We start from the raw sequence: 19,988 nt of genomic DNA on the forward strand, positions 1-19,988 counted from the left end.
ACTTTTAACTTTTGAGACAGGTTCTCTGTATATATCTTTGTCCTGGAATAACTCTGTAGACCAGGCTGTCCTTGAACTCACAGAGATCCTTCTGTCTCTGCCTCCCCAGCACTGGGATTAAAGGTGTGTGCTACCACACCTTGAACTCACAGAGATCTGTCTCTGCCTCCCAGGCATTGGGATTAAAGGCGTGTACTACCACACCTTGAGGTCACAGAGGTCAATCCACCTCTGCCCCTTGAAGTCACAGAGGTCAATATGCCTCTGCCTCCCAGGCATTGGGATTAAAGGTGTGTACCACCACACCCTATTTCTCCCTTTCTTTCTTTTTTATTTTTAATGACTTTAACCTTTAGCCTGCATATATTTTTAACATACTGTAAACCAGTTAGAGGTTTTCTTCATCTTTGAATCTCTCTTTACTGTTTATCTCTCTTTTTCTGACCACATGAGCCTTTAATTTACAAAGCAATATGGACAGCTGTGGCTTTGACAGCTAGATCCAGCTCATTCCTTAGCTTTCCAGACTCATGGCTGAGATACCAGCCACAGCTGTGTTCACTGCCACAACTCTGTCGTGTTTCAAGGTCCTTGCCAGCAAGCAAGCTGCATCATTCTGCTCACAGACCATACTCAGTCGGACTGCCTGCCTGAAAGAGTCAGAGTTTTCCCTGGCAGGACAGCCTAGAAAGCAGGCATTTTAAAACAGCGCAGCTTTTTTCCTGCTACGACTGAAAACCCGAAAAGCATGCATTCAGCTTTTCATCAACAGCATTTAAGTGTTTCGTGGCAGGACCTCTTAATGAGCTGCAAGGTTTTGCAGCTAAAGCTGAGTCAGGAAGCCTCCCTTAGATGAGAGTGCTTGCTTGCTCTAGCAAACAGAGCAGACCTGAGAAATTGCTGCTACCAAGAAAACATGCTTTACTCTATTCTTTCCCAAGCTTTCTCAAGCTTTCTGTGGATTCAGTTATCCACGTCTGGGCGCCATCTGGTGTGAGGCGGCTGCGGGCAGGCCTGCTTTCATCCTGCCCAACTCCCGCACGGCTAGCTTAGCCCCAGAAATAATAACACATAAGTTGTATTCATTTAAATACTGCCTGGCCCATTATCTCTAGAGAGTTAGTTACTAACTAACTCTCATATCTTGATATTAACCCATTTCTAATAATCTCGTGGTAGCACCACGAGGTGTGGCTTACCGGGAAAGATTCAGCATGTCTGACCTGGTGGCTGGCTCCATGGCGTCTGGCTCATAGCCCTCTTCCCAGCATTTTGTTCTGTTTACTCCGCCTACCTAATTTTCTGTCCTATCAAGGGGCCAAGGCAGTCTCTTTATTGACCAATGAAAATAACACAATAGACAGATAACCCTCCTCCATCAAGTAATTATAATTAACTGGTCTTTTTTTTACTTTTGGAAGGTCCTTGAGACAGGATAACATCGATTCTCATTCACCCCTATGTCCTTAGCACCCTGCTGAGTTCCTGGCATCTTCAAGGAGTGGAGTAACTATCCATAAACTTAAGTTTTAAGAACATGGTCATGCAGAAGGGGCTGTTTGTTAGCTGAGCTGAGGACTCCTCTCTGCATCTAACAATAACCTCTCCAGGTAGCTCTCTCCCTGAGTACTGAGTATTCTCCTGGAGGAGGATAAGCTGTAGAGTGAGTCTGTCACTCTGACCTCTGAAATTGCTAGTAATTCCTGTGTGGAAATGCTAGTGGAATCTTAACATCTCATGTACTGGTCAATCTTCACTTCATTTACAAAGACAGTACCATTTCTGTGAACTGTGTTTTAGGAGACAGAGAAAATGAATAGGAAAGAGAAAAGAAATTACCTAAATCTAAAATTGAAGACAACACACTAGTTCATTTTATTTATTCATGCATCTTTTATTATGTCTGCCTGAGAAAGAAAGGAGATGTGATTACTACTTCTTCCCTTTGTGTACAAATATGCAAATTGGGGCAGTCAGTAGTCTCTTAATTCTCCTCTGGTGTGAGAACTCCAACTACCCCACACACAGGAGAAAATTAGCAGCAATTGAGCCATTCAGTTATTCAACGGTTAAGATTTCCTAGATGCACTGTCTTGTTAGAGCAACTCTCAAACAAACCATAATTAAAATTATTTAAATTATTATATAAATTTGTTCTTTGACCATAGCACATTTGAGCATTTTTTTGAAAATAGCAAACTTAGGGGCTGAAGAGATGACTCGGCAATGCATGAGCACTTACTGCTCTTCTGAGGACCAGGTTTAGTTCCCAGAACCCACCTTAACTCCAGTTCCAGGAAATGGAACACCTTTTCTAACTTCTATGGGCACTTGCCTTTATGTGCACATGATAATACACACACAGAATTAAAAATAAAATAGATCCTTTTAAAACAAGAACAGATTTAAATAATATAAATGCAGTATTCATGTAGAAAATCCTCAAAAAATAAAAAAAATTGAATTAAAAGCAAACAAGCAAAACTTTTAACTGGGCACTATGGCTCACATCTGTAATTTCAACACTCAAGATATTGAGGCAGAAGGATGACTTTGCATGTAAAACCAGACTGGTTACATCATGAATTCTGACTGAGTCAGACTAAGCTATAGAGTGAGCCCTGTATCAAAACAAAAGAATAAATTAAAATAACAAAGAAAACGGTATTTGCGGAAGTAAAATAATAAATCTGTAGTAAACTTGTTTGTCAAAAATAAATTTGTTTGGGGGTTAAGAAATGGTTACACAGTTAAGGGCAGCACTGGCTGCTCTTGCAGAGGACCCAAGTTTGGTTCCTCATACCACTGTGGCTGCTACCAAGTATGTGTAACTGTAGTTTCAGAGGATCTGATACCTTCTTCTGGTTTCCATGAGCATTGCATACATGTAGTGCATAGATGTACATGCAGGCAAAACACCCACACATAAAACTAAACATAAATAAAAATGTGTTTAGTTCCCTAGCCATGTGAACATGCATGTGGTTTTAAAGGCAAAAGGTACTGACGGCGTTCTTTTACCAATCATTATGGCATAATCATTTGTGGTAATAGTAATACTCTCATTTGTATAGCAGTTGTTACTATCACTTGTATGAAGAGGAAAAATAACTATGTACATACATTGGAAAAGAAAGACATCTTGAAAGTAATTTTTTACAGTACTTATCACTCTTTAGCCTAAGAATTTACCATAAAACTTTGCAGTGGACTGTGGGTATTGCTCAGTAGAAGAGCACTTACCTGTATGCATGCCTAGTTTCAATCTCCAGTGCTGCTAAAAGCAAAAATTCCCCACATCCTCCACATTCCTACAGGCACTCCAGTATGCACACTATGACCCCAATCGTCCAGACATTGTTACCTTACTTGGTAACAAGTCAGAACCCTTCAGTATGGTTGCTTGATACATTTCCAGTCTGGTCTTTGCTGCTTGTACCTTATCCTAAGAACACCAAGAAAGACCCAGCCTTTTGCCTTGCAAATGTTCATTTATACCACACTAATCATGTTTCTCATATCCAATCTAATAATCCTGGTCAACAAGGAAATTGATAGTCTTCTTAAGTAACTCCCGGTAGCATCCTAGTAATCATGATTCATTCCTTTATTGTTTATTGAAACCATTTAATTTCTTTGATAAGGCATTATGGAAATTTTCACTCAGTATTTTTAGTTGATGGTAACCAAGTACTTTCTTGAAAGGAAAAAGTGCCAGAAGAATGTAGTATGATGTGTAAGGAAAACTGTTACCACTTGGATCTGTGAAAATAGAAACTAGTATCTCCTCTTATGTAAACTAATATAGAGAATAAAAAAATACTAGAGAAGTAACAACCACAGTTTTACTTACACCTAAAATAATTCATTGGAGAATTGTCTCAGATCTGTGACTATAGAAGGAGACTGCTCTTTCGTTGCCCTGCTGCTCAGACCCAATAATCACACAGAAACTATATTAGTTACAACACTGTTTGGCCTGTTAGCTCAGGCTTCTTATTAACTAACTCTTACATCTTAAATCAACCCATTTCTATTAATCTGTGTATTGCCACAAGACTGTGACTTTACCAGGTAAGGTTCTGTTCTGGCATCTTTCTCCTTTGGCAGCTACATGGCATCTCCTTGACTCCAACTTTTCTCGATAGATAGATAGATAGATAGATAGATAGATAGATAGATAGATAGATAGATAGATAGATAATCTTCAGTCTAGCTGTATTCTGCCCTGCTATAGGGCAGAGCAGCTTTATTCATTAACCAATAAAAGCAACACATCACACATCACACGACAGATGTGCTGATACATATTACTGGTGTATATTTATTGATAATATATGGAGTAGTAGGCATCTGTATTTATTATCACATATAATCCAACACTGCTACTTGGTGGTAATATTTCCTTCCCACTAATGGGAAATATTGCAAAGGTTAAATATTTGCCAGAGTCATTGGATTTAGAACTAGAATCCCTTACAGTCAGCAGCACGGCATCTTTCAGTTTGTAGTGTCTTTTGGTATTGATTCAGCAGCAGCCTTTATAAATGTTCTTGGTGTTTTGGGGATAGAACTCACATCAGTATCTGGGTGCTCTCTGAGGCTGATTAACATACCATTCTTTTTAGGTCCAGGTCCATGTTCTTCATCAAAAACACAGACAGTCTCTAGTCAAAAGTACATCACATTCCTCACAAGAACACCAGTCTGGTTCTTCAGAGCAAAAGCTCTGCTTCCCTGGTCCAGGCTTCTCATTAGTTTCCTTTTCTGCTGCTGCAATAAATACCATGCCCAGGAGCAGTTCAAGGGAGAAAGATGACTTTGGACTACAGTTCCAGAGGACTTGAGTTCATCATGTTGGAGACAGCTTGGCATGGGACAGCACCTGGCTGATCATGTCCTGATCCTCATACAAGAACCAGGGAGTGTAAGCAGGAAGTGAAACAAGGCTTTGAACCCTCAAAGCCTGTCCCCAGTGACAGTCTTCCTCCAATAAAGCTGCCCCTCCTAAAGGTTCCACAACCTCCGCAAACAGTGTTGCTAGCTACGCAGCAAGTGAGCCTGTGGGAGACATTTCTTCTTTAAACCACTACATCCACCTATGCTCATGATTTGTATAGATTTGGTCTTTTAATGCTATCCAGTGCCCTATTCATATTTTTTACTGCTTCATCTTTCATTCTCTAAGTATATTAATACCTTCTCTTAAAGCCCTCATAGTGTCTGTCTTCCACTTGGCCATTCTATTGATGACACTTTCCACTGTTTTTATTTAATACATTGAGATTTTTGTTTCTGAAATTTAAATTTGATTTTTCTTTAATATTTTTATCTCTTTACTAAATTCTTTTGTATCCTGTGTTGACTTACTTCAATTCAACTGCTTTTGACTGGTGTTCTGCTTCAATTTATTTAGAAGTTTATTTTAAACCAAAGTCGTCTTTGGTTTTGTTGAACATTTTTGAAGACAATTCTTTTGAATTCTCTGTTTAAGATTTGATCTAACTCATCATTGGAATGCATTACTTTGGAATTAGTCATCTCCAGCAGGAATCATGCTGCCCTGGTTTTTCATGTTTCATTTTATGTTTCTGCCTTGGCATTTGGGTTATCCGAGTTGTCGGTTGGATTTTTGTTGTTTCAGGTCACCCATATTCTTTCATTTGGTGTATCTGTGATGTTCAAATGAGACTCAGCTGTAGTACTGCTGACTGGGGGTAAGTCAGTAAACAAACCTCAGCTGTTCTCCGAGAGCAGAGTACTAACTGCAGAACTGTCACTACCAGGAGATGGAAATACAGCACAGGCGATAACAACCGGCACTGTTTTAACTCCAGGAACTGAAGAGGGCGTAAAGGAACAAGGATAGTACAGTGTGAACTACAGTACCTGTTTCCTCTGGGTAGGAACGGCAAGGAAATGAGCAGAGAGCATGACTGGAGTACTAGAGCTCCAGAGACAGAAAATACTCAGTAAAGGAGGAAAACAAGACAGCTCCAGTAAGAGGGGAAGGGAAAGAACAAAGTAAAGCAATGCATTGTGATAATTTAAAATGACCTCAGCGCTGAGGCAGGAAGGCCTCCAACTCCAACCTCCTGTGTCTGGAGCTGTACTTTGGAAAAGCTTACCGAAACCAAAGGACAAATGAGAATAGAGCTGTACTTTGGAAAAGCTTACTGAAACCAAAGGACAAATGAGAATAAGACAGGACAAGACTGGTCCACTGAAACATCATGACCAAAAGTAACTTGAGGAGGAAATGGTTTATTTCACTCATAGATCAAAGTCACCTCATCAGCAGTGAGGCCAGGATCCTGGAGGGGGAGCTGGTGCAGAGGCCATGAAGGAGTGCTGCCTACTGGCTTGCTCCCCATGGCTCAGCCTGCTTTCTTGTAGCACCCAGGACCACCATTTTCTCAATTAAGTTTTCTTACTTTCAGATGACTGTAAACTTGTGTCAAGTTGACATAAAAACTAGCCAGCATGTGGTGTAGTTGTTTGGGCTTTTTGTTTTGTTGTTTTGCTTTGCTTACGTGCCACTCAGCTTCCAAATAAATACATGGAGACTTATTCTTAATTATGAATGCCCAGCCTTAGCCTGGCTTAATTCTAGCAATTTTCTAACAAATCAACTCATTTCTCCTCTTCTATTTTTTGCCTCTGGACTTTTTACCTCTCTTTATTCTCTATGTCTTTCTTCCCTTCTTACTCCATGGCTGACCGGGTGGCTGGCCCCTAGCATCCTCCTCTCTGCCTTTTTTCTCACTCCTCCCTCCTCTCATGCTTCTTCTAATTATTGTCTCTGCCTGGCCATTGTCTTTTTATTTATTTATTTTTTTCTATTTATTGTCTCAGCCCTGCCTATCCCTCTCTCCTGCCTAGCTATTGGCCATTCAGCTCTTTATTAGACCATCAGGTGTTACAGGCAGGCACCAGTAACACAGCTTCACAGAGTTAAACAAATACAACATAAAAGAATGCAACACATCTTTGCATCATTAAACAGATATTCCACAGCATAAACAAATGCAACACATCTTAAACTAATATTCCACGCCAGCACACCCACTAAATTTAAATGAGATATTAACTACGGGAAGGACATGAGTGAAGGAAAGAGCACTGTGCAGGTCCGAGGTCTGTGTGTCATCTCTCACCTAGACTCAGGTGCCGTGCCTTCTCCCTGCTGACGATATTCTCCACTGACATTGCCTGGGCGCCCAGAGGGGCCTCTGCCTCAGTGTCTACCTAGCCCACTCAATAGGGCTCTTTTTTTAATGGCCTCTTGCTACTTCTCAAGTAAAATGTGGGGAAAGCAAGCTTCTCTGTCCTCGTATTTCTGTTATTGAAAGTGCAGGGTGGGTTTCCTGAAAGCTCTATCTTAAGCAGAAGTCCCCATCCTCTCTGTTACTCACTGAGAAGAAACCATTTCTCGGTCAGATTTGAGCCCTCTTGAGTACACACTGAACTCTCTCCAGTTTTCCTAAGTTTCCCTCCTTCCACTGCTACTGAAAGCAAGGTTTTTCTGTTGTCATCTACTCACAGACCTTCCAACAGTCTGCTCGTGCATGTCATTCACCTGCCATCTTCAAGAGACTCAAACCCTAATCTAAAAGCCCTTCATTAGTACCTTGAAAACTTCCCTGAGTGTCTTTATATCTAGTGTAACTTACTTGATAGTTCCAAACCTAGATAACCAAAGTATCCATATCCTAAATACAAGGCAAGTGGGGGAAAATCCTACTTTTCTAAATAAAAAGAAGTTAACAATTCAAACGCTGAAGCTGGAGCAGAGCCACAGCTAGGGAGGAAAAGAAGGAAGTCTGCCGTTGAGGATGCTCTGTGGGGAAACAACAGAGGAAAAGGTGTGCTTCATGAAAAAATTGCTTTACATTGGAAGTAATTCTGCAGTTAGAACCACCAGATAAGGAGGTAAAAGAACCAACTAGCCCACACTCGGCAGACGCAGTATGGAAGCTCATCCTGGCCAAGCCAAGCCACTGCGAGACTGTCAGAACAGACTGCCGTGTTTAGCATGGCACTGCCATCCACTCTTCTTTGCTGTGCTTCTTGACTTGGCACTACTTGTTTTTGTTTGCTTGAGACTGCCTCAAACTCAGACTTTCAGCTTCAGCTCCTTACTGGGTTTACAGACATTCACAACCAGCAGCACTGCTCACCCAGTTATGGAAATGGCTAGGTTTGTTGTGCTTAATATCACACAAAAAAATGTTGACTTGGAGATTTTTGAATTATTTGAATTTAAAATGTCAAAACAATCCTCATATTAGAAACTGATCTTAAAGAATTTTATCTTCCAAGCATTGTTCAACTAGAGAATTATTCTTTGCATTCCTAAAAGCAGTATTGTTTTCTCTCTTCATATGTGCATTTGTTTTACCATAAGTATGTATGTTACAGCTACAGTAATTTCATTCTTCCTGCAAAAGGCAGATCTTAGTCCCTAGCAGACTGGCCTTATCATTTCATGCTTATAGTCTCCTAATGTGCAAATCCAAAGCTGTTGATTTTACTAGATATGATTTGATGAAGTAAAGGTCACATATATAAGCCTGTTATGTCCTCAAGAGCATGTGAATTGTTTTACGTGAACTACTTTCATATTAAGAGCAGCAGAGTCTGGAGACTTTGTTTTCCAGATCTCACCACAGATGGTGAACCTCAGTTTCCTCATTGCCAAAATGAGAACAGTGCCTGCCCAAAGACTCAACAAATCGGTATACGTAATACAGTCCAGTGCTTGCCACTTGATAAGCCCAGTCTAATTACCAAGTCTGGAGGCTCCTCTGAAAGCTGTACAGAATGACAGAATCTGCCATTTGGAAGTTGTTACTGTGGAGATAGCATTGGCAAGGTTACAGCTAATTAGGGGAAGCGGTTCATTTCAGCACAGCGTGAGTCAAGGAAACAAGACTAGGCTGCTGCAGCAATCTAGCAAGAAATGAAGAACCCTGAAGAGGTGATGGAACCACAAGAAATGGAAATTGTTGGGGTGGTAAAGACCTTGAAGAACAATGGGCCATTGAAGAAAGCATTCACAAAGGATTCCCAAGGCGCTGCTGCCTAAAACAAGAGAGAAAAACAGAATACCCAGACCTCAAGCATCTGTATAATCTGAGAATTACTCCCCCTTGAGAAAGCAGTACACTCAGTAGAATTCAGCTGCATGGAGAGCAGCAGAAACCAAGGAATGGACAGGACAGAACAGACTAGCTTTTAATCTTTTTCAGAGACAGAGCTCTCCAAACTGTGGCACAGACTAGGCTGAATGTCTAATGCAGTTCTAAGCACTAAAGAGAAACTGGAGGAAAGGTTTCAGTGTTGCAGTTAATGGCAGTTTGATGCAGATGGCAAATGTTTCAAAGGCAGAACCATTTTCTCCTTGATTTGGGTGGAAACATGAACTCAAATCCCAGCTGCCACATTTCCCATCACAGATTACAGAATTGCCAACACTGGGCCCTTCCTTTGGCTCCTGGGGACTTAATTTCCCCAGGGAGCTATTGTGACTATTCAACTTGAAGACCTTATAGGAAGAATCACAGTTATTTCTCTCTGGAGTCTTAGAAGAGTGAGCAACATGGAAGTAAATAGTCACTAAGGAGGACAAGGAGAAATAAACAAAGGTCTAGCTAACTATTGACAATTCATGTTAGAAGACACTCTTAAAAATTATAAATTCAAGTAGAGAAGTAATGACGGCTTCTGATCATAATCTACATGGGGATGTGGATGCTACATCAGGCTTACTGTTCCCAACACAAGGGTACATTTGACTGGACTGATTGTGTAAGTCTGTTCCCACAGCAAATATTCAAAACTAAAAATTAGGAGGCACAGTTTTGCCAATTCCCAATACTATGATCTTAGACATCTTTTTTATGGAATGTAGGTCAGTTCCTCTTATTTGACCTACTGTTCCAGTGTTCTGTGCTCAAAGGGATTTAATGAAACCACTCTGAAAAAATGTTAAGCGCTTCATATCTTATAACCTTCAGGAATAACATCAGCATGGGCAGGTTCACAAGTCACAGCAGATTCCTGGAGTATCCTAACAATGAAAAACTACGGGTTACCATAGTTCAATGCCTAGCACATGCTTTGCAGAAGATCTTTCTTTTTTGGTTTTTTGAGACCAAGGTTTCTGTAGTTTTGGAGCCTGCCCTGGAACTAGCTCTTGTAGACCAGACTGGCTTTGAACTCAGAGATTCACCTGTCTCCGAGTGCTGGAATTAAAGGCATGCGCCACCACCACCTGGCTACAGATCTTCTGTAAAATGCTCTAAATAATACAACTCCAGTAAAACACCAAAATCTTGGTCTTTGCAGCAGTAGAGATGAAAAAGTCGGGTCTTGCACATGCTGGACAAGTGTTCGGTCGCGGAGGCACACTCAATTATGTCTTTTAGGGTTGTTGTTTTTGAAGAATTGAGGTAATACCTAATGGTTCTTCTTCCTCAACCTCCCAAGTTATCTTGCCTGGCATCTGCCTGAACTCCTAACTTGGGAGGTTGGGGTAGGGTAGGAGGCGTAAGCCTCTGAGCAAAGTGAGGCTCATGAGGCTTAGAGACTTGGTATGGTTATGTGAAGAATAAACCACAGCTCAGCCTTTAAACCTAGTCTGCGTTACTGTAACAGTTGTGTTAGATCCAAATTATATCCTGGAAAGAGCTCAAGGTGTGCATGGAGGGGTGGAGGAGAATGGACAACACACAGGGTAACTGTGAGTCAGGGTCTAGAAACCAGCCCAGTGATTCTGTGTCCTCCAGGTAGGTGTGTCCCCTACAGTTCTCATTCTCCATGTTAACAGTGAGACAACAAACCCACGGGAAGGACCCTTAACCAAAAGCAGATTAACAGACCACTTTAAAAATGTATTGCAAAATGTACAGCATTTATTCACATACAGACAAAAAGGCACAAATTCTACTAAATAGTTCAACAAAAAAATACAGCTGTCTTCAACTAGTTTTATAAATACTTTCAAAAAGGGGGGTAGAAATAAATACAGGATTGGGCCATGTAATATAAAATAGTCATCTCTACATATACTTTGTTTAACTTCTGATTTTAACTCTTCATGCACCTTTTTTTTTTCAATTTTAGCTGAATGGACACCAAGCTAGGCACATAGTGAAAAATCCTCTGTACAAGGTTACAAATGTAATGACAAGTTTGTCCGTCTTAAAATAATTAAGATTTGTACACAACACATAAAACCCTTCATTTAAATTTTGTGTTTATAACCTAACAAATGACATTCCAGGCAACTTTACAAAAATTTAACTAGCCTACATTTTGACATAATACATTGATCATAATCAAAGGTATTTCTTGGTCAGGATGCACAAGGAAGATTAAAAAGAACAAACAAAAAGCTCTGTACTAATAGAATGCAAGTGGGTAGGTGGGCTGTGGCTGCCATGGCCGTCTCATACAGAGTTCCCAGCATGACATGAAACTAACTTACAAAGCTATCGTTACACTGTCAGAAACCGTGCTCTATACCATTTGCATTTCAAAGCAGTAATAAAAAGTGTGGGCTTTTCTTTTTTGTTTTGTTTTTGTGGGAGAAATTTTTTTTATTTTTTTATTTTGTTTTGTTTTTTGGTTCAGCATAACTTGGAACATTTGAAAGCTTTTCAACCTAAATGTGGGGGAAAACAGGTAAGGCATTATTTTTGCACAAAACTAGCATTCCTAATAGTGCAAATGGATCTGGTGCCTCTTAAAGTGGTGAGAGGCGATACACTCACTAGATTAATTTAGATTTTCTTTCTATGGCTTCACAAATTATTCCTCTATAAATTCTCTTCTCACCCAGTGCTGTTGCTGTACTCAGAAGATAATTAGATAAGAGTCCAACCTTTTCCTGGATCCAGTAAAAGGTTTTTGCTTATATGCAAAACATATAATTTCCAAATTAAGCTACAAGCGAAAGTATAACTTGGACTCCTAAGAACCTTCAAATACCGGTAGCAACAAGCTCATCTGGGGACAGCAGTCTCAAAAGGAGCTCCACAGCTTAAAAATAGTCAATCTAAAACCTGGGTCATCTTTTCCCCGCCCCTGAATTAGCTACTACAATGTACTTGAGAAGTTAAGACTTGGTTTGAAAATGTCGTACATACAGTGGATGCATCAGATCTGTCATTTGATCATCTGATAAAACTTGCATAGCAAGATGGAATTCAATAAGCCTTTTCTGTTGTTGTCATCTGGAAGACTTGAAAGCTTCTACAAACTCAAAGCATTGCTCCTTAAATATCAGAATGTCCCTGCCACATGGAAACAGATGCATAAATGAATCAGGAATCTGAACATTGATATTAACAAACTAAGGGTGATTTAGGGGAAACTGGGCTTATTCCAAATGCCCTTACATCTAAATCTCATTGCTATTTCCTTCTCTTAAATTTGATTCACAACTACATTGAATGCCAAAGAAAAAAACAGGACTTTAACACTATCCACTTGTCTGAATACATACGCACTACATGAGTGCAAAAACAGAACATTGTACTCAAATTTAATGCTAAATTTATTATTGCTGAAAATTTACTAGTTATTGCCATTTGCAATTCGAAAGTCCAAGTTACGAATAAGAGTTTAGAACTCCAACTCCAGAAAACCTATTCAAGGGTACACTGACTTTCCTGTATAGCCTTGGTCAACATAAGAGCTTGACGCAACATATTGCCTTTCTATTGTTCTAAAATATAACCTGTTTTACCTTTTTTTGTTTGTTTTTTTCCTTTTTGCTTAAGGAATCCGCTCATTTTGGAAGCCTGGATTCCCCAAATATGTAATAATGGTCGACTCTGGGAAGTCAGAGTCACCAGAGTCTGACGTTCATCACTTGAACTTGAATAGTCATTGTATTATTGGAAGCCAGATGGTCAAGTACTGGCAGTAGCCAGGGAAATCCCAATTGGGTCCAAGGACCGGCAGCTACAAAAGAGGAAGGTCAAGAGGACTAGTAACACTTGGGCCTCAGCTGCCCTTTCTCACAGAACCTTTTCAACATCCTCTCCACCCGCCCTATGTCCACAGCCCACTCGGGGCCTCAGGACCTGCTACACAGCAGCTCCGATCTGTCCCTCCAGCCTTCCATCAGTGCCTGCTGTGTAAACTCTTCCCCTGGATGCCACGTGTGCAAGATCCCAGTGTTGCTGAAGCTTCTGAGTCCCAGCTACTCATACCAACAGCCTGGGAGCCAAAATGCTGTCAGCATTTACCATTCCTAGAAAATAAGCTTTGTGGGCTATAAATAGTAAGTGAAGGCTTCTATAAATAGAATTTATTCATAACACAGAATTCTATCTGATTCTGTACTCAGAGTATCCAAGAGTTTGTGCTTTGGAAAAAAACGTAGAGGGCAGTAATACACGGTGCCTCTCAAGCCTGGCCTCTAACGTTGCTTCATTTCTAGTGTTCAGGTTCTAATCTTAGTGTCTCGTAGTTACAATCTACTCTTCTGTTTGTTCAACAAGTTGCAAACAACACAAACTTCTCACAACAATGATTTATAAACGACTCTGGAAAAATTCAATCTGAATTGCAAGGAAATACGTTTGTGTAGCTCAGAAATAATGGGATTTTGCTTGCCCCCGTGTCAGACCTCTCAGCATGGCCAGCAACAAGCCACATGCTTCCACAGCGTCTGTTTGATCAAGAGGCCAAGATGCTTCTCCTGATGATGTCTGTCCTCCTGTTGATGGTGCTGCTGGCATGAATACATTTCTTCTCCGATGCCTCACTCTCGGAGTCACTCATTTCCCCATCAGGAGCGTACCCATCGTTCTCACTGTCGGATCTTAACCTGTTCTTTGCCCTTTCCTTGCCTGGAACTCGGCCTAAACCCAGGTGGGGGCAGTCTGAGTGCTGGTGGCAGGCCCCCTCACGGGCTTCTCCTTGCTGCTGCCGTTCCCCCTTCTTTGGAATCCGGAATCCTCCCCAGCTTTTCACTGGGCTGGCGGGTGTTATAGGCACTTTGACTAGGGAGCCATTGCACTTGGGCACAATCTCCTTCCTCATGCCAGGTGCTGACTGCCCTATTCCAGGGGAGGTGGCAGCTCTTGTGTTGTCCAGATGCCTCTGGGATGTGTCTGTGGACCTGAGAGGCTTGTGACTCTGTTTAAAAGATTTGTCCTTTAAGTCTCCTTTAATGAGATCACAATGAAAACGATTGTCTCTTCTTTTCCCATGGTCTGGTGTCACCACACCGTTTTTCTGTTGTGCTGATGATATGAGACGTGCTTCCGCAAAAGTCTTTTCAAAGCTCAGAAAGTTCTCTGCAACCCCCAGCCCCTCCCTTCTAGCACACAGATCTGACTGCTTTAGCAGGGTCTTGCTCTCACTCCTAGGACTATTCTGCAATGCATCTCGCTTATGGGACTTTTTCAGCGAATGGACCAAGGAAGTACTACCCATTTGTTTCCTGAAGAACGCAGAATGCCACTTCAGGTCCTCTATCTTGGGAGCATTGGGACCCACAGAAGGACTATTGAATAAAAGCATGTTCTCCAGTGAGGAGGAGCAGGAAGAAGGCACACCTACAAACAGAAGACCACAAGGGAAAAATTACATAAGCAAATCCAAAAGAATAAAGTTCTAGACCTGAAGCATCATTACACAAACTTCCCACCCAAGAGTCACCAGCACTTTGTAAAAAAAAAATGTGTTAAGACAGGACCTGATTCAAGAATCTGCTTTCCATCTAAGTAGTTACAATACGACATTTTTCCCAAAACCACTAAGCTTCCTGAAACTGTTAAAGGACAAACAAAATTCAAAGAGGACCTGATTTTCAAAAGGGGTATTCATTCAGAATCCTTCCAATGGCTGCCACTTGCTCTACCTGGCTGCACAGCAGTGACTACCATCCACCAGTCACTGCCCACCACTTTCCTCTCTGAGACTAAGCAGAGCCTAAGTTTCTTTCTTCGAAGGGTCGTTGAGGACAAATACATGTAAATGTAGAAACTGAATAAAGGTAGGTGTTCACAATAATTCTGGACATGAAATATTTTTTAAAAGTTCATTCATATGCAAAATCTATTGGGTTCAAGTTGTCATCCAAGTTGAAGATAAGTTAATCTTTTATGCAAATCACAAAATTTAAGTTTCACAGCTTAACCTAGTAAAAGCTTATATTTTATGAAATATCAATTCTCATCTCTTGACACTTCCTATTTTTTTCAACTTTTTATTTTTATTTCATGTGTATGGGTGTTTTGCCTGCATGTTTGTCTGTGTACTACATGGGTACAGTGCCTATGAAAGCCAGAAGAGAGTATCTGATCCTCTAGAACTAAAGTTTATTGTAATAGGCAATTGGGCATTGCGTGTGGGTACTGGGAGTCAAACCCAGAGCCTCTCGAACACTACAGCAGCCAAGTCCTTTTAACCACTGAGCCATCTCTCCAGCCTGACCCTTCAGTCTGGTTGTTTTTTTTTTGTTTTTGTTTTTGTACGTTAGTCATGACCCATCAAATTTATCTCATACCCTCAGACTCACCAACCCCAGTCTGAAAACTGCGGGTCCCTAAGGATCATGTTTCTGCAAGAGTATCAAGGCCTGCTACAGAAAAGCAGTTCTCCATTGTGTCTCCTGTTAAGGTAGGAACCACCAGAACGGGGTTCAGCTGCAGTGTCACAGGAGCCCCACAAGACAGACTTACTGTCCATCTGATGGAAGCACAGCAACACAGCTGAGGTCCTTCTTACAAGCTGTTGGCTTGGAAATGCCTCCTTCCTCAAAAAACAATCACTGGAGTCTATCTTTTGATAGCCACATGTGAGGTGGGGTTTTTGTCTGTTTTTACTGAAATACCATAGCAGGAAACAGAAAAGTGAAGAAGGCCCAAGGCTGTCTGAACTGTAATATCTATCAACTGGACTTGGAGCCCATGTCTCTCAAAAGTATTTAATGATAGGCCTCCCATAAGCATCTCCACCGAAGAAGCTCGCATTCTACAAAACAATCCTACTTGTTCCCAGAATCACAACAGTTTGAGCCATGAATTCTAAGAACACACGTTAAGTCATGGTCCTCTCCCTTGAAACTGTCTTACCACCAGGATACTCTAAGCACCAGAGTCTAGAAATGACATCCCATGGAGGAGCAAAGTCGTTTCCAATGACCACACTCATCACGCAACTCAAAATGAAGGGAAAATAAGATCTGTTTCTCTTTTCTGTACTTCTGGGGTTTTGTTTTCTTTTCTTTAAGCATGTAGCCTGGGCTTACCTAGAACTCATAACGTAGTCCAGACTGACTTTGAAATTTTGGCATGCCTCCTACCTCAGCCCCAGTAGGCTTAGATTGCAGGCATGCTAGGCAGCAGCAGGAATTCTGGATCAATCTACCTTACAGTTCTATAACCCAAAATCCATCCTAACCTTGTGAAGAGCATTTCATTCGCTCACCCAGTACAAACCACAGCCAAAATGCAAGTGGCTGCCTGTGATACCCATAAAAAAAGGACTCCTTTAAAGGCCACACGAAAACCATCCTTTTTGGTAACAAATTCCACAGCCAAGTACCAAAAGCTGGTAGAACTCTGCAGGATTCACTACAGTAACCATCCCAGGCACCACCAGCTTCCAATGAAGAATGAAGAGATAAGGGTGGCCTTAAACGATCTAAACTGCACTGCTTTTACCTAAGAAGCTGTACTTTGAAAAACTTAACATTCACAGTTTTGCAACTAAAGTTCAAGTTCCAGGAAAATGAAAGACATTTGGTACTTGGTCCCTCTGGAAAATATTTAACTCAAAACAAGAACATGTCTAAGTTAACATAAGAATGTTATTGAAAATTCCCCTCAGCTAACCAAGTTATCTCTGGCCACATGTATCTAACTCGAAGCCAGTTATCCACAGTTTTGAACAACATATGTGTTGTTTTTATGTCATAGTTATCTAGAGAAAAGACCACAAAATCAGGACAGGAAGAGTGAATCAACTGTGACTCAGAACACAACTGAGTGTCAGGGATGCTGCTGCTGTAACTTAAAAGGGCAGTCAGTCAAGGCGGAGTCACCCATCCTCCACTGAAGGCCTAAGCCCACCTGCCCCTGACTCGGGACTCTGTGTGGAACTACTTCCCAGGACAGACTCCCTCCATGAAACTCGTACATTACCTACTTCTTGGGACTGGTCACCATAGAAAGCACCATATAAAGCTGGTGCTAAAAGCACACTTTAGAGGTCAGGATTCTACACCAGAGCAAATGAATTCCAGAGTGAAACACTTGCCCAGCATTACACATGGTCTCCAAGTAACTGACTCTCTCTCTGGTAGAGGAAGTATACACCCCACCATTTCTTACCCTTTTTGTCTGGCCAGAGCAATGTAAATAGAAGATACTGAATAAATGTCCAGCACACTAGGAATTTTATCTATACCTTCAGAAGTCCACTCTACGTGTTAAGGATTGAGTGTATGTGGTGAGTAGTCTTACATCTATTTACATGTTAGGTCGACCCTTTGTAACTAGCCCCACGTTTATCAAGAGCACTTAACTGTGTTCTCACTTTCTGTAATGTTCTGATACTTACAAGAGGTAGCTTGAGATAGCATCCCCACTTTACATGAAGAAATTGGAGAGAAAAGTAGGGTTTACAGCTTGCTTCCATCTGGGCATGCAGGGAGCTGCTACAGGTCTCAAACCCTATTTAAGGCCGAATTCAGCTCTTTCCCTATAACATAGTGCCTTTACTATTTAAAGATGTCCTGATGGAGATGGGCCTTCTGATATGTGCTATTTTCATTGGTTAATAAAGAGACTGCCTTGGCCCTCTGATAGGACAGAAAATTAGGTAGGCGGAGTAAACAGAACAGAATGCTGGGAAGAAGGGAAGTGAGGCAGACACCATGGAGCCAGCCACCAGGTCAGACATGCTGAATCTTTTCCAGTAAGCCACCACCTCGTGGTGCTACACAGATTATTAAAAATGGGTTAATCAAGATGTGAGAGTTAGTCAGTAACTAACTCTCTAGAGATAATGGGCCAGGCAATGTTTAAATGAATACAGTTTCCGTGCTATTATTTCTGGGGCTAAGCTAGCCGTGCAGGAGCCGGGCAGGATGAAAAGCAGGCCTGCCCGCAGCCCCATCACTACAATGTCCTTTAAATATGAACAGCTGTACTACTTAAACTTTCTACAGGACAGATGAAAGAGCAACTGTTTTCCCTCAACAGCAGTGTTAAGGCTGCAAACCCCTGCCCTACATTTTGCCCTTCTAGGGCTTAATGCATACCTGAAACTCTTTCTTGCTCCAAGAGCTTAGTGTAAAGACTGAAAATCTGTTCCTGGACTTTGCACACAGATCGTTTAATCTTTTCCCTGCGGGTCACCATGTAAGTGAGGTTCCGAACCTAGAATGTAGAGAATAGAGATTCTAAGTGAGCAATACAGTAATGATACTTCAGTGCTTTCAGTTTTCTTTTACCTGAGACATACTGGCCCTCCTGGGGCCTTGACAAACATTTGAAATCCAAACGCGCTTTAAGCATTTGACCCTACCACTAGAAGGAGTCTGTCTACTTCTTCGGTGTCTGCAGCAGCCACGGAGTGGCACTGGGGGAGCAGCACAGCAGAATCCAACCCCTCCCATCCAGTTTCCAGTGTAGAGGACTTGCTGTCTTGTGCCTGAGTTCTGCTTACCATCCAACAGTGTCATCCCAGCAATCTTACTGTCAATGGATGTAGAGTCCAGAAGCAACCTCCCTGCGCACTTTTATCAAGCATCTTCCAGGCCAATGGCATAAGAACACCCTGCACAAGGTTCTGTGGCAGAGCAGATGAGCTGCTTGGTCCACTGGATACAACTTTACAAAGCCAGCCCAGCAGTGCAGTGTATTCCAGGGAGGTATGCTAATACTGTCCCAGTATCCCCAGCCAACCTATGAATCTGTGGATCATCATTTAAAACTGCTACTAACCTCATTCTAGTTCATTTGTAACTAAAAGACCAAGTGCTGAGATTCTCCACTCATATAAGACTGCTTCAGATGATGTATACATTCACTAGTTTGTGGTCAGTAATCTTCCATAATCAGTTCTGCCTACTCTTAAAGTCATCATCACTAAGTACAAAATGAAAGAATAAAGTCACTAAACCCCACTGATCCTTTGGTCCTAACGTCTCCTGGTAAAAGTAACTAGACTGGCCTGATGGTGGTGCACGCCTTTAATCCCAGCACTCAGGAGGCAGAGGCCGGTGGGCCTCTGTGAGTTCAAGGTCAGCCTGGTCTACAGAGCTGGTGACAGGACAGCCAGGGCTACAAAGACAAACCCTGTCTCAAAAAAAACAAAAGGTGACTAGATAGCATGGGTCTGGAGGCAAAATGTCAGCTGCAGGCCACTACTGAACAGCTGAACCTTTCTTCAGGAAGATACCCATAAAACCTCAACAGCCTCAGAGGCAGTGGCAGTAGTGAAAAATAACCACACGCTCCTGACTGTCATCAATGGCACCCTAAACATATGTGCTCCTTTTGCGCAGTCTCTTTGTGTAAAAACTATAAATGCAAGTTCAAAGGTCATCGGCTGCTTCTCTGACACAAGCCATGCCATTTTGCACACTGGTTATGCAGACACCCCACCACCATCAGGGTGTTTTTCAGACCTTTCTAAATCCCCCCAACCCCAGCTATGTTCAAGGCAGTCCAGTTTACACAAGGACATGAGACAGGAAGGGAAACACTAGCAGGCTCTGCTGACCCTGACTGATTCACTAATCAGGGTCTTCCTCTCTTTCTACATTCATCATTTGCATTATTAATGCTGTTAAAAATAGCCTTTGATTAAAGAATTCAAAAGGAAATCACTCTCCTTGTCTTAATGTCATTGGGCCTAGCAAACTCTGATAGCCACAATTCCAGGCAAGGAAATAAGTGTTCTTTAGAGAAAACATAACCTACGTGGGGCTAGAAATGACTAAAAGAATATTCATT

General features: G+C 41.6%; 1 protein-coding gene across 4 annotated transcripts in view; it reads right to left on the reverse strand.

Moving 5' to 3' along the window:
• Positions 1-10,894: 10,894 nt before the first annotated feature.
• Jade1 (jade family PHD finger 1) overlaps positions 10,895-19,988 on the reverse strand; it is a 62,480-nt gene continuing 53,386 nt past the window's right edge. For all 4 annotated transcript variants that reach the window (XM_085682417.2, XM_085682415.2, XM_085682414.2 and 1 more), the window contains exons 10-11: positions 18,290-18,407; positions 10,895-14,576 (exon numbers count right to left, since the gene is read on the reverse strand). In XM_085682417.2, the coding sequence (XP_085538543.2) occupies positions 13,693-14,576; positions 18,290-18,407 (1,002 nt within the window). In that variant the 3' untranslated portion in view covers positions 10,895-13,692. The remainder of the gene's footprint in view (positions 14,577-18,289; positions 18,408-19,988) is intronic.

Source organism: Myodes glareolus, chromosome 20, assembly GCF_982192425.1.
Source record: "Myodes glareolus chromosome 20, mMyoGla1.1, whole genome shotgun sequence".
Lineage (NCBI taxonomy): Eukaryota > Metazoa > Chordata > Mammalia > Rodentia > Cricetidae > Myodes > Myodes glareolus.